At 30.6% G+C, this 14,047-nt stretch overlaps 2 protein-coding genes across 2 annotated transcripts in view; both read right to left on the bottom strand.

Annotated features, from left to right (window-relative positions):
* LOC117168826 (cadherin-87A) overlaps positions 1-1,442 on the bottom strand; it is a 264,168-nt gene extending 262,726 nt beyond the window's left edge. The window contains exon 1 of the mRNA XM_033354673.1: positions 791-1,442. Coding sequence (XP_033210564.1) covers positions 791-825 — 35 coding nt within the window. The 5' untranslated portion in view covers positions 826-1,442. The remainder of the gene's footprint in view (positions 1-790) is intronic.
* Positions 1,443-5,191: 3,749 nt separating this feature from the next.
* On the bottom strand, positions 5,192-10,686 carry LOC117168849 (histone H2A.V). Its single transcript, XM_033354712.1, has 5 exons — positions 10,581-10,686; positions 10,346-10,423; positions 9,276-9,389; positions 7,046-7,175; positions 5,192-6,628 (listed from the first exon to the last, which is right to left on the bottom strand). The coding sequence occupies exons 1-5, from the start codon at positions 10,581-10,583 to the stop codon at positions 6,567-6,569; spliced, it is 387 nt and encodes a 128-aa protein (XP_033210603.1). The 5' UTR covers positions 10,584-10,686; the 3' UTR covers positions 5,192-6,566.
* Positions 10,687-14,047: the final 3,361 nt, after the last annotated feature.

Raw genomic sequence — 14,047 nt, 5'->3', positions numbered from 1 at the left:
AAAAAGTTCAATTTTCGACAAAAAGTTGAATTTTACACCAAACTGCTGAACTTTTCAGCCAAAACAGTTAATTTTCTAGAAAACAATTGAACTTCCAGCATGAGAATATAGATTTTCAAGAATAAAGTTAATTTTCATACAAAAAGTTGAATTTTCAGCCAAAAATTAATTTTCAGTAATGTAGTTCAACTTTCAACCAAAGAATAGAGTTTTCAACCTAAAAAGTTTAATTAAAAAAAGTTATAGCGAGGAGTTGAATTTTCAACCTAAGAAAATGAATTAAACAAAAATTGTACTCCATGTAAGACAGCACAGAGTTCGTTGCCCCCCCCCCCCCCACATACTTTCAGTTATTTTAAGAATGAGAATACTATAATGGAAATTATAATGAAAAATTGCCTGGATCCGCCCTAGGTCCTCGGTCAGACACACCGTGAATATTAAAAACGGAATAAACCCCTTTTGAAACCGGTGTAAAAAAATAGCCTAAAATCACATCGAAAAATGTTGTTAGCACTTGTTCATAAAAAAATGACAGAAGTGATATATTCTCCCCTAACGCACATTGTTAATAACGATACACCTTTCACAACAAATATTTCATTGTGTGTAGACTATACTCTATAGAATACATAAACTGCAATTACATTCTCCAGAGCAGTTTCCCACCTTTATACCTCGGTTTAAACTTTCGTGAGACACGCAACAAAGAACAATCCAGAATGAAAAAAATGCAAGAAGAAAACCGCAGAAAAAAATATGAAAATAAGTTTAAATAAAATAAACTAACCTCACGCGATCAACCTCTCCCTTCCTGGGCAGCATCTTCGATTCTCTCACGGTCTTCGGTTCTTCCCACAAGGTCACTCCACTCTCTCACTGCCAAAAACAATTCATGACACTACCCCAACTTCCGAACTCTTAAATCCGAGATCACAAAATCGTAAACAAACCCGGGGGTTCCGACCTACCCCTACCCCGAAAAAACTAGGTTAAGACTCTTCAAATGGTTCCCTAGAGATTGAATTTCTGGCAAATATGAACCCCAGAAGGAGGGAAATTTATTTCTGACTCTAATAACTTGTTTTGACGTTTCCTCGAGATGTCAACCCCCCTCCTGGAAGAATTTCTTGACCTGGAGGCGTTATTAACCTCACATAGACTGGGTTTTTTCGAGACTCAGAAAGACGGCAGTCGCCACCGCGTCTTACGGTATCCAGCAATTAACCGTTCGAACTGTCACTAAATATTCACTCCGCAGTGGTCCAGATGACGTCGAGTTTGATACTGCAGAGAGTTGAGATATTCGATGCTTGGGGTAGTGGCGGTTTAGGGGGTGTTGTCACCACCATGGACCAAATTCGTGTAAAGCGCCCGAGGTGTGCGAAGTGGAGTTGGCGAACGATTGTGCGCGCAAGGCACAGTCGCCCAAACCCGACAAACTTGTGAAAGGCGACTGACGAGAGCCGAGTCAGCCGGAGCGGGAGCCACCGGAGCCAGGCTTACAGGCATTCGAAGGGGAGGAGGTACATCACTTTCCTCTTTTCGTAGTTGCATATACATTCAAGCGTTGAGTTGACCTGAGCGTTCTCAAACCCGGTACAAAAGCACGTTGCATTCAATGCGACCGACAGCGACCTGTTCAGACCTGAAGCAGGTGGAATGCATTGTTAGAAGTAGATGGCAGCACTGCCCGGACGTCATAGGAAATTTCGAACGTTTTTGAATCTGCTACCCGCATACTGTCCCCCTTCAGTTTGAGAACATTTCTTATTGCTGTGTAGGGAAAGTCTATTAAATATTAATCAGTGTTATGCAGTAAAGGATCGCTTATAAACTACATCACTACTTTAAGGGAGGGAGGGAGGGTATAAAAAAACCTATGATTAGAAAGGGCAAGGAGTTTATATGGATGACCCCGAACGAGTTACACATAATAACGGTAACGCGCTATTTATTTTAAAAAGTACCGGTAACGTGTTATCATTTCTGGGTAATTATAATGAAAAGTAACGTACTCTAATGTACAAACTTGTTAAATGGTATTTATACTAAATTGTATGTCACGATAACCAATCAAGAGACGAAAAAACAAATCTTTTACTACAAAATTCTAATGCCATAGAAACTTTCTTCCGGATAAAAAGGAAATAACTCAAAATATTTTAAAATTGGAGAATATATTTTGCTTCCGAATAGGATAGATACTTTTTGCATTCCAAAACTGATCAAAATTATTCGTGATAAAAAATTGCATTATGTACATACAGTCATTATCTAATTTCTTTTTCGTTATTCTTATTGAAATAAAATATAATTTTTAATTCTTTACGAATCTTTAGTATTTCAAATTCAAAAAATTGACTAATTGAGAAAAATATGATATAAATTACGTATTTAAATTTCGTTTCCAAAACTTGAAGACTTGTATGAAGTGAATCAAATATTTTGTTTCAATCATCTTCATAAAATAATCATTTGAATGAGACACTTTGTTCTGTTTATACGCTGTAAAAAAAGTATAACTTCGTGTAAAATATTATCGAATATTATTTGAATTTTGACATCTATTTTTCAAAATTGAAAAATGTCTAAAATTCCAGTTCTTGATCTAATTTAGATATTTAAATTTTCCTTTTTATTCTGGGGAGTTTACTCGTTCTTTTTTGCGTTACATCAGATTTTTTTTCGAAAATTAAAAAAGTGGCCACGACTTGTTTAAAAATATAAAAAATAATTTTTGTGGTCAAGAAATTTTCAAAAAATAAAATTTTGTCTTGAAAATGTATAAATTTAAAATGTATAAATATGTATAAAGCTGCGTTTCTTAAGCAGAAACTTTTTTAAAATGTTGCTTCTTTTTACTGGTGACCTTTTGAAGAGCTAGTTTCATAAAAAAAAAGATTCTACGCAAATTGTATGATTTAGAATTTATAATAATGTAAAATGAAAACAGTTTACAGATTATGAACGTGACATTCTTAATTAAATTACATAAATTAAAATATTATTTTTAAATTTGTAGACACTTTAAAAGAAATAAAAAAACCATTTGAATCTTTTTGGAATTTCGAATGACATATTAAGAATTGTATTTATTATGGGATTTGAAAGCATTCCGAGGTATATCCATGTATTGTAGAGGATTTCTGAGCTTTCAAAAGATTTAACGGAATTTTAATGGATTTCCAAAATACTATTAAGGGTTTTCAAGGAATTTGCGCCTACCCCGAATAATAATAATAAATAGCTTTTAAATTAAATATATTTTAAAGGGATTTTAAACAATCTTAATGGGATTTTGAAGATATCAAGCGATTTCACGGAATCCAAAAATTGTAAAAGGGATTTGCACAGATTTTAAAGGGTTTCAAAGCTCAATCGTTTTAAAGGGATTTCAGATATTTAAAAGCATTCAGATAATTGCACAAAATTTCAAATGAATATAAGAGATCCCAAAGTGTACCCACATAATATTTAACAGATTTTCAATAATTTTAATCATGTTTAAAAGATTTTGTACGTCAACTTAATGTACGGACAACTTTGTTAATTATGCAGCAAAAGATCTAACAATTGATTGGCAAGTATTTTCAATTCGAAAGAGGTCTTGACAATATCTGAAATCACAAAAACTCCGGCTCAAAATATCCAAATAATAAAGTTATACATAGAAAATTCATTAATCATTAAGGGGTTGTACGACTACCCCTAAAATTACATATTTACGTAAGATCGAGGTTTCACGGAAGATGCCAAAAAATTGCAAATAAGTTTAGTTCTAAGCATCAATAAAATTTCAGTTAGGTTGAAATTTTGAAAATTGGTAGAATTTGATTCAGGTAGAATTTTATTTTAATGATTTTTTGATAAACATTTTCGAGATTTTTGTATGTGCTAGCGTATGGACCGTCTTGAGCCATTTCTTCGATAAAAATGTTTACAGTTCTTACCGCGTGGAGGTAAAAGTTTATAAAGAACTTTTTTTTTTGTTTTTTCATTATTTTAGAATCACTTTTTAAAAAATTTTATTTTTGTTTTCAGAAAAATCCGTAAAATAGATAGCAGTTTTTCGTAATATATTTATTTTAAGGGTGGTCGTACAACCTCTTAATGATGAAAAATGAATTTTCTGTGTATATCTTTATTATTTGGACAGAATTCAAATTTTCTAACTATTCATTTTAATTGAAATATAAACAATTTCTTAGACGCATAATTATTAATTAATGCAAATAGAAGAATTCAGCATTTATCACATTATAAACAATTCTCAATAATATTAATATAAAATTTATCACAAGATTGGATTATTATAATCTTATTTTCTGGAGAAAAAAAAGTCAATTGGCATGAATTCGGAAGTTCAAAATTCGCCGATAAATATTAAAATTGTTGAGGCTTCCAAATAAGTATGACTAAAAAAAAATTCTAGCCTGTTTTTCATAATTTTTCTTCACAATTCCATGACTTACCTGGATGTTATAGCAACCCTAACTTTACGATTAAAGTTTTTTTTATCAACTGGAATCATTTTGATTATTTATTCATATAATATTCATAATATAAAATATTCATGCAAGGCATTATTTATCAAATATTGCTTATTCAAATTTAGTTATTAGCATAGATTATTCCTTGAAAGTTTATTTACGATAAAATTGTACACACCACGTTTCCCTAGATTTTGGTCTACATTTTTTTTCGAAAAAGTTACTAACAATGAAAAACTAATATTTAATTCCAGAAACCTTCCTTCTGAATTGTATAAAAAATTGACTTTATTTAAAAAGTGTTAGTTATTTATAAATAGAAATGTTTTGGTCCGTTTACGAGATCAATGTTGTTTACGTTGTAACATCAAATTTACATTGTAAATAAAGTTTGAACACAAATTTTTTGCGGCCAACTAGGGATAATTGGACCTAAACTAAAACTCGAATAAAAGACAGAAAATGAAAGCTCAGAATTTATATTCTAAAACAGAGAAGCAATTCTTATTCATTTACTGTAAAAATAATGAAGAAATGCGAACGTCAATCACAAGAGGTCCAAATAGTTTTGTAAATTAACCACTAAACCTTAGTATGGAAACTTAAATCAATTTTGTTAGAATTAAGTATATTAACTTTTTTAAATCTTTAAAACACCCATATCCTAAACAAAAAAGTAAATACCTAATCATAAAAAATCATAGTAAAATTGATTTTATTACATTAAAATGAACGTTTTACATATGGCCAGCGTTTATGGTAGGATACAATGCATATTACACTAAGCTACTCGCGTTACAAATAAGTCGTAAAAATAATAAAATTAAGTCATAAGAACAATTCAAAACTCAATCAACACTGTGATAAAAATCAAGGACTGGTACCCTTTCAAAACATCCACACTGAACTTTCCTCTTACTATCTTTTCATACTTTTTAATTTTTCAAGGTTTCAATTGAGTTTGTGGCAATTGAAAAAAAAATATCGTACCATGCCAAAACCCCGAAAAATATGAATACCAGTCCTCGGTTAGCACAAACGCTTTTTTCGCGTGTACCTTAAACTTAATTCAAACAAAAAACCCCCTTGGAAAAAAAGATACCTTTGATTTATCAATCATAGTGAAACTCTACTCGTTTATCCTTTGACGATTTTACAGTCTGCTTATTTATTCTACAAATTCCGTGCATTTTCAATACTGTGATCTTGCTTCGCAAAACGCTAATTTGAGTTCCTGCTTAAGAGTCTATGGTGCTCGTGCAAAAAAAAGGATAAAGAAGCTTTAACTAAATAAAAAGAAGCAGGCTTGGTGCGCACGAGAAAGTGAACTTTAAAAAACGATGGTATGAATTGAAAAAAAGACAAGGCGATCTTAATTTAATTTAAAAGAAGGAGAAGGCTTTTTTTAATCTTTTACAAGCCACTGACCAAACTTACACAAGTATGAATAACTGGTAGAGTACAAAACTTAAGGGAAGCGACGCAAAGTCATGCGGTAAAAAACTAAGAGAAATCCGCATTCTGTTAAGTGAGTTAGGTAATGAAAAAATTTCCTCTCATCGAGGACATTATTATGATTGATCATAAAACGATCTGTCGTTTGAAAAAGTGTGGACAATGTAGGCGTCATTAAAGCGCTCGGCTAAACTAACAAACAATTGCGAGTAAGCTGTGTTACAAATTTGTCAAATGTTCCGAGAAGCGTAAAATGATAATTCTTGAACATCAGCAGCCGCTGTTTCAGCGTGCGATGCTAGAACACATTGCGCGCCGATCTATTCTGGCCAAGAGTTAAGTCAGTTGAAAATTTTCAACGCTTCTTTCCTGTTTTCTGTTTACATACATCAAGCTTCGCACTTTTCACCCTTTTTTCTTAAATCTTCATTACCTACATTAAATTATATCAATATTTGTTTTACTTAATATATCTATATATATATTTATATATATATCACGCCTGTCCCTCCTTCGATTTAGCAACGTAGCACTTTGTCGATACCACTGCCGCTTCGTTATCTTTCCACCTACTTATCGTGAATTTTTTGTTTTTCCCCCCCTCAAACTGTTACTAAATTATGCTGGTTTTTGAGAACCCTTCTTGCCGATAAGCGATTTGTGGATGTGAGGGATAACACCTGTAAGAAAAATAGAAAAAAGGTGATAAATCTGCAATCAACTCACAAAAGAAAATTAGTCAAGGAAATCTGTATTATCATCAGAGTAGAACAGAAATTCTTAACATCTTTTCAGACTAGATGGAGCTATGAATTTAAAATGTTTGAAATTAAAAATATAATTTAAAAATGATCTCAGATTTTTTTTTGCGATAAAGGTTCCTTCTCCAATTAAAAAAAAAGTCTAGATATTAATTAAAAATAATAAGATATCTACGTTCGAAATTTTTTCTAATTTGAAACCGCAGATAATTTTTTGTAAAATACAATTTCAGCAAAGAAATAAAAGTTTAATGGTTACGAGTGCGTTTCGCAAATCACGATTATTGAATCGAATAAGTATTTGGCAAATAAGAGATAAAATTTTTTTCGACATACCTCCTCCCGCAATGGTGGCTTTGATAAGGCTATCCAGTTCTTCGTCACCACGAATAGCAAGCTGCAAATGTCTTGGTGTGATACGTTTGACTTTCAAGTCTTTGGACGCGTTCCCCGCCAACTCCAACACCTGGAAAATTAGTAGACAATGAATTGGATATACCAAAAATTTTATCGAAAATAAAAATTTCCAAACGAACAACAGTTCGTTTAAAATCAAGAAAAATGAATTTTCAAACAACTAAATCATTTGTAAGGGAAAATTTGTCAATAAAATACGGTTCCACTTTTAATAAAATTATTCAATCTTCAAGCCAAACAGTCGATTTTGCAAAACAGTTGATATTTCCAGCAAGAAAGATGAATTGTCAACAACAAAAATTATTTATCATCCAAACAACTAACTGTACTAAAAAATAGTTCAACTTTTAACCCAAAAATAGAAATTGTCAACAAAAAGCTTATTGTTTAATAAAAGTCTTAAATTGCAAACCCAAAAAATGAATCTTTGACCCAAAAAAATTAATTTTTCAGAAAGTAGTCAAACTTTCAACCATGCATTTTTTAACAAAAAATGCCGTGTTTACAAGATAGTTTGAATTGTCACAAAAAATAGTAATTTATTACAAAAAAAATGACGAATATCAAAACACTTCTTATATTAAAAGTGAGATTTTTATGTTTCACAATTATTCAAATTTTTCAATAATTTCTTCAATCTTTTCAGAAAACTTTAAAATTATTCGAAATTTTCCTAAATATTTTTTTAAATCCTGCAAAATAAAAGAATAACTCCGTGAAATCTTTCAGATTAATTTTTGACAATTTTGGAAATAATTTTGTCGGTATACTTTAATACTATGTTTACATTATTTTAAATCATTTCAAATTCTCAGGAAATAATTTTAAATTAATATAAAATAAACAAGAAAAAATGAGCAGACCGTAAATAACAGGCCATAATAATGTCATTAATAGAATAAATAATGTTTAAAAACGTTTACCGCCGAAGGGCGAGGCGAAATATTGATTTGCAGGCATGAATAAATTACAGTTTGATAATTCTCAAGACTTTCCCTGCATTTTCCCTTTCAGGCTCTAGCATTACGTTTGTGTGTGTGTGTGTGTGTGTACAAAGCCACAAAATATAGAAAATGTGAATAAATTGTTGCTACTCCAAAGTTTTTGCTCTGAACTACAATAAATATGAGAATACAACAAATTAACTAATATTTCCATTAGCAACCAAGATTATGACTACCCTCCTGAAATACAAAGTCTCAAAATAAAAACCAGACATCTGTAAAAACATCTAGTAATGACTTGCGGATGAATAACTCTGAAGAAAAAATGACTCTTTAATATATTGAATTAGATTTAAAAAAAGATCACCCAATAATTAAATACAATTCGTAGAAAATGAAAAATAAAGATAGCCCTAATGTTGCTTTTATGGTTTAAAAAACAAATCACTTCCGTTATTTTAAAAGAAAACCAAAACATTTGAATTAAAATAAACTTAACTGATAATTGAGCAGAGATTTGTCAAATAATTAAAAAAAAATATAGTAAACTTTAGGCAGAAGTTGAGCTGTTTTCGAAAAATTGAAATAACTGGAAATTATTAAAAAATTATTATGTCTCAAATAAATAAAATCAAAAGAAATTAATTTTTTTTTAAATCCACGAATCACTTATATTAGAAACTAATTTTTCTGTATAACAATTAAATCAAATACCTTCCATCATTTAAAAAATAAAAACATTTCTCTCCAAGCTCACCTAACCTGTAAAAGAACCATAAAAACACTCAATCCCACAACAAAATAAATTTTTCTAATAATAAAGTAGTCAAAATTCACATAAAGTAATATTGATTTTAAAAATAGATAAATCCCTGGTATTAGAACAATTTTCCGTATAACGATCAAATAAAATTCCTTTTGTCATCAAAAAACTCAAAACCTCTTGAAGCTTAATTTTTTAAATTTAAAATAAAAGTGACTACAATCTTCTATATAAAATCAACTTTTGGCGACCCTCACATAAAAAACATCAAATTATTCAATCATTATAATAAAAAAAATATTTAAAAAATGATGAACAGAAGAAAAAGTTCCCCTACTATTTTGTATTTCCGCGGAAAGACGGCCATATTGTTACGGGTGGCGTCGGGCAAGGGACGCTCAATTGTCAGCATTGTCCGGCATAAAAACAAATGTTTACTGACCTCGGCTGTGAGATATTCCAAAATAGCCGCGCTGTAAACAGCGGCTGTCGCTCCGACTCGTCCATGACTTGTGGTCCTGTTTTTCAAATGCCTGTGAATCCTACCAACAGGGAACTGAAATCACAAACAAAAGGGAAGGCCCCTTCTAGAATTCCACTTTTGAATTTCGTAACCGTAACGGTACACACGGCCAGGCATCAGCACATTGAGCCAATATCTGCCAAGTGGAACTTACACCTCTGTCACCCCTATTATCCGCATCAAAAACATTCGCCGGCCTAGCGTCAGCAGCTTTTTCTCCCAAGAAAATATCGAACGTCCACTGTGACACATCGTGCTAAAGAATTACGCGTAGCTAGATCCCAGTCAACAAAGAAAACCCATTCTAAACCGACTATTTCTTTCGTAAAATTCCCGATATCCGAATTTAAAGAAACTTCATTTTGATATATCTCGCTCTCGTCATCCGCCAAAAAAATCTTGAAATGCAGTCTCTGATTACATCTTGTCATTTTTATGTTGAGAGCAAAATTTGTATTTGCTGAATTGACTACTTTGGTAAATTTGAACTGCACACGAAAAGTTGGAACACAAATCGTTTGACAAACCTTGACAATTAAAATTTATCGAATTTAATCATAGAAAAGGATCAAATCAACATTAAGGTTTATTTATCAAAGAAGCTACATTCAAATTGAATCAGTGATGAGAAAAATGGGAGGGGAGGGGGGTTGAAAGTAAACCGACCGTTGTTTGAAAACACGAAAGTCCTTTAGCGTCTTGCGATAATTTATATTCACAGAAACCCTAATCTTATCTCCTTTCTTTCGACTCTCATTACCTCAGTTTATATTAATTCAAACAATTTATCATACTAGAGTATAATGGAATTTTGTCGAACTGGAGTGAAAATGAACCAAGACTTTCGCGCCAAATGTAAATTTAACCTTCAAACGTTCCGGAATTAGAAAAAACGACCTTTGATCGAATTTTGGGCGAGCTAGTGATTTTGCGGGTAAATTGGGAGGCAATTTAAGGTTGAACTGAACGTAAATCGAAGCGAAACTCACCTGCAAGCCAGCCCTCGCGGAACGGGAAACCGCCTTCGCCTTCGCTTTTCCAGAGTCCTTTCCAGCTTTACCGCCAGCCTGTTCACAGATGAAAATCCAGGTTAATTTGCGAGATACAGTCACGAAAATCGGTGAGCAGATGCTCGAGAAACTAAGGAATCCGTGTATACACTCGAGGAATTCGGATGCCTAAGGAATCTTAACTTAATTTAGGATTTCCTTCGCGGATACTCACCATTTTTGATACAAAGATGCTACACGATACGAACACGACGCCACTACTAAATGCAACTAAAATGTACTAAAGAGAGATCCCGCCAAATGCTGATGGCGGCCTTAGCGGCCAGCCAATCACAAACGGGGACTGCAGATGGGTGCGCCGCCTACTGCTGTTGTCTGACACTTTCAAAATTCAAACGCCTTTGTGTCGGTTAGGGATTTCCTTATTCAGAAAAGAAGGTCCAGCATTTATTTGGATAATGCAGGATGGCGGCAGGTCAACAAAAAAGTTAATTTTTTATCAAACAGTTGAGTTTTCAACCCAATAGGTGAATTGTCATCCAAACTGTTGAAATTTCGAACGAAAAGAACGAATATTCTGGAAATTAAATTTTCAAGTATAAAATATGAAATTTCAACCAAATAACAATTGAATTTTAAACAAAATAGTTGAATATTGAACCAAAACAGATTATTTTCAACCTGAAAGTTTACTTTTCATTCAAAAAATATTTGATTTCCACCAAAAAGATGAATATTCAACAACGACAAAAATGCATTTTTAAACAGAGTGGTTCAACTTTTTACCAAGTCTTTGTTGGTTGAACATTCAGTTATAATTAAAGTGTCATCCAACAAAGATGAAATCTGAATCAATAAACAGGAATTCTCAATGAAAAATATAATAGTTGATATTTGTATGATAAAAAAATATTTTTATTTTAAATGGCAAATAATTGAATTCAGCCCAAAATACGAATTTTCCACATAATAGTGCAATTGGCAATCAAAAGAAATTAATTTCATACTAAACAGTTGTATTTTCAACTAAGAGATAAATTTTCCATTCACAATGACAAAGTTGCAACATAGAAAGATTTGTAAGTAAACAAAAACAAACTTCAACCATATTGTGGAATTTTCAAGCTAAATATGTTTTTTTGATATAAAACAGTTCAACTTCTAACCTGAATAAATGAATTTTCACTAAAAAATATAATGTATAATATGTTGTATAATATATGTTAGGGATAATAAATAAAAAATGTATCAACTTAAATAAAAAACTGTTGTATTCAGTTTATATAGAATTCTCTATTTAAATGCAAACTTTTTGCTCTTTCTCCTATTCCCCTCTTCTCGTTTTTAAAAACTCCCTTCTTTTTCCCTAGTTTTAATAGAATCCAATAAGAAAATAGAAATATATTTTCCGTTAAAAGCTACTTCTTTTTGGTTGAAAAGTCTATTATTACCTATTTCGTTGAGAATTCATCTTCTTTGGCTTAAAAGTCAGCTGATTTTTAAACTATACGACTTTTAAAGTGCAAATTTTACTCCTTTGTTCAAAATTCTTTTTTTTGCGTTGAAAACTTAAATAATAAAAAAAGTTTTTGGTTGAAAATTCGACTATTTTGTTAAAAATGCAATATAATTTGGCTTGAAATCTCAGGTTTTTAAGCATTTTGGTATCTGCATTAAGTACAATTACACCAGTTTATTCCCTTCAATTCATCAAAAGGTATATTTTCAATTTTTTAAGATCATTAGATTCTTGGATTTTTGTATGAAAATAATTTTTTTTTTTTAATTTCAAGGAGTTTCGTAATTAAATTTTGATGCTGAATGTTTTCTTTTTCTTGTATGTTTATTTTTTGGGTTGCACTCGCATTAAGAATCTCAATTGTTCTAATTCATTTTGCAAAATTATTTATATTATTGATAATATTTGAGAGTTTTTTGATTTATCAGATTCACTATTGCCACATTAAATATATATTCTGTGTGTGTGTCTGTATTATTAACTAAGATCAAAGGAGTTAGTAAAAATGAAAATATACCATTTTTCTACTTTTGTGATAAAAAAAATCTTGACTTATAAGTAATCATGGTAATGTCTAAATTTATATCAGTGCTTTTTCACGGAAATATGAAAATAATAGGGGAATAAATTCATTTTGAATAAAATTTAAAGATATTGAATTCCTAAAATTTCAAATTGAAATATATTTAATTTTCATTCGAAAGAGATTAATTTTCTACCAAAAGAGATGGTTTTTTTCAATGAAGTTTTCATGTAAAAAGTTGAATGTCTACAAACCACTTGACTTTTAAACGCGAAAACATTAATTTTAACAAAATAGTTAAATTTCGAACCAAATAAATGAATCTTTCGCAAGGCAGTTGATAATTATCAACAAAAAAAAATAACGTAATTCTCAACAAACTATGAATTATCTACAAAAAGAATTGAAATAAATAGAAATAAAATATAACATTTTAAACTAAAAATTTACATTTTTAAACATATATTTGAGTTTTCGAGCCCAAAAGATAAATGTTTAACAGAACATTTGGATTTTAGACTAAATAATTAACTATAGGGAACTCTTAAATAAGGGGGAATAGAGTCTATCTACTAATCTACTCCAACGTTAAAACACTTTTTGAGAAATTGATAAAACCTCAAGAAATTCCTTAAAAGTGAATATAAATCAATTGTTTACGGATATAACCTTCCAAAAAGAACGAATAATGAAATTTCAGTTTTAAAATGTGATTGTGCTGCCCCCAGGAAGATTGGTTTTCTGAAAAGGAAGCTATTCCTCCTTTATTATTTCAAATATGTCCGGAGTCTTTTCTGCCACAAATCATATACATTTTTGATTGAAATAAACGATATGAACACGGTTCTTCATTGAGATAAAAAAATACTATTGAAGTAAAAATTTATAATTATTTTTAGAATATTAAGTATGATGAAATTAAAAGAAAAAACGAGATTACTTCCCTTGTATAATATTTAAAAAAATAAAATTAAAAATATAATTATATTTATAAAAAGAAGTTTATTCTTCTCAATATGTATATTATTCGATATTACGGTTATTCCATAATATCCTGGAGCGTAGTATTTTATGCTACATATAGAAAATATATATGTACATGAAAGAGCCAAATTATATTGCTCAGCCAACACAACATATCCAACCATCGATCCGCTTCCCGTTTCCAGGGCAGAAACCCTCTTCCTCTGCCTTTTGAATTCCAAAACGTTGAAAATTTCATTCCCTCCAAATTTTATAGTTTTGTTTTAATTTTAATTTTTGCTTAAATTTAGGAATCTTTAAAGCCTAAAACTTCAAAAGTGATTACACTTTAAACAATCTGATGCAATTATTACTATAATGAACTCATCTGAAAATAGCTTCAATCAGTTAAATAAAACAACTAACAAAGATCCAAATAGAAAATTACCAGAGACCAAGTCATTAAAAAGTTAATTTTACTCAAATTCTGTTTTATCAATATACAAAATTCATTCTTTTTTTTAATATACTTTCTATACTCATTTCCTAAAAATTGATTGAATTAATTAAACCAGAAATTGAACAAACGTTTAATAAAAAATTATTAATTTTGAAAACCTTACTTCATAAAAAATAACAACAAATTGTAGGTCTACCTTATATTCTTTTACTTTTA

This window comes from Belonocnema kinseyi, chromosome 3 (assembly GCF_010883055.1).
Source record: "Belonocnema kinseyi isolate 2016_QV_RU_SX_M_011 chromosome 3, B_treatae_v1, whole genome shotgun sequence".
In the NCBI taxonomy this organism is placed as follows: domain Eukaryota; kingdom Metazoa; phylum Arthropoda; class Insecta; order Hymenoptera; family Cynipidae; genus Belonocnema; species Belonocnema kinseyi.
Note: the sequence above shows the minus strand (reverse complement) of the source record. Positions and strands in the feature narration are given on the sequence as shown.

Bases quoted from the DNA above. Each gene is read 5' to 3' on its own strand.
- LOC117168849 (XM_033354712.1), bottom strand. The intron at 9,390-10,345 runs GTGAGTTTCGCT...TTGTGATTTCAG, and splicing joins CCGCGAGGGCTGGCTTGCAG to TTCCCTGTTGGTAGGATTCA. The intron at 7,176-9,275 runs GTCAGTAAACAT...CTAATTTTCCAG, and splicing joins TGGAATATCTCACAGCCGAG to GTGTTGGAGTTGGCGGGGAA.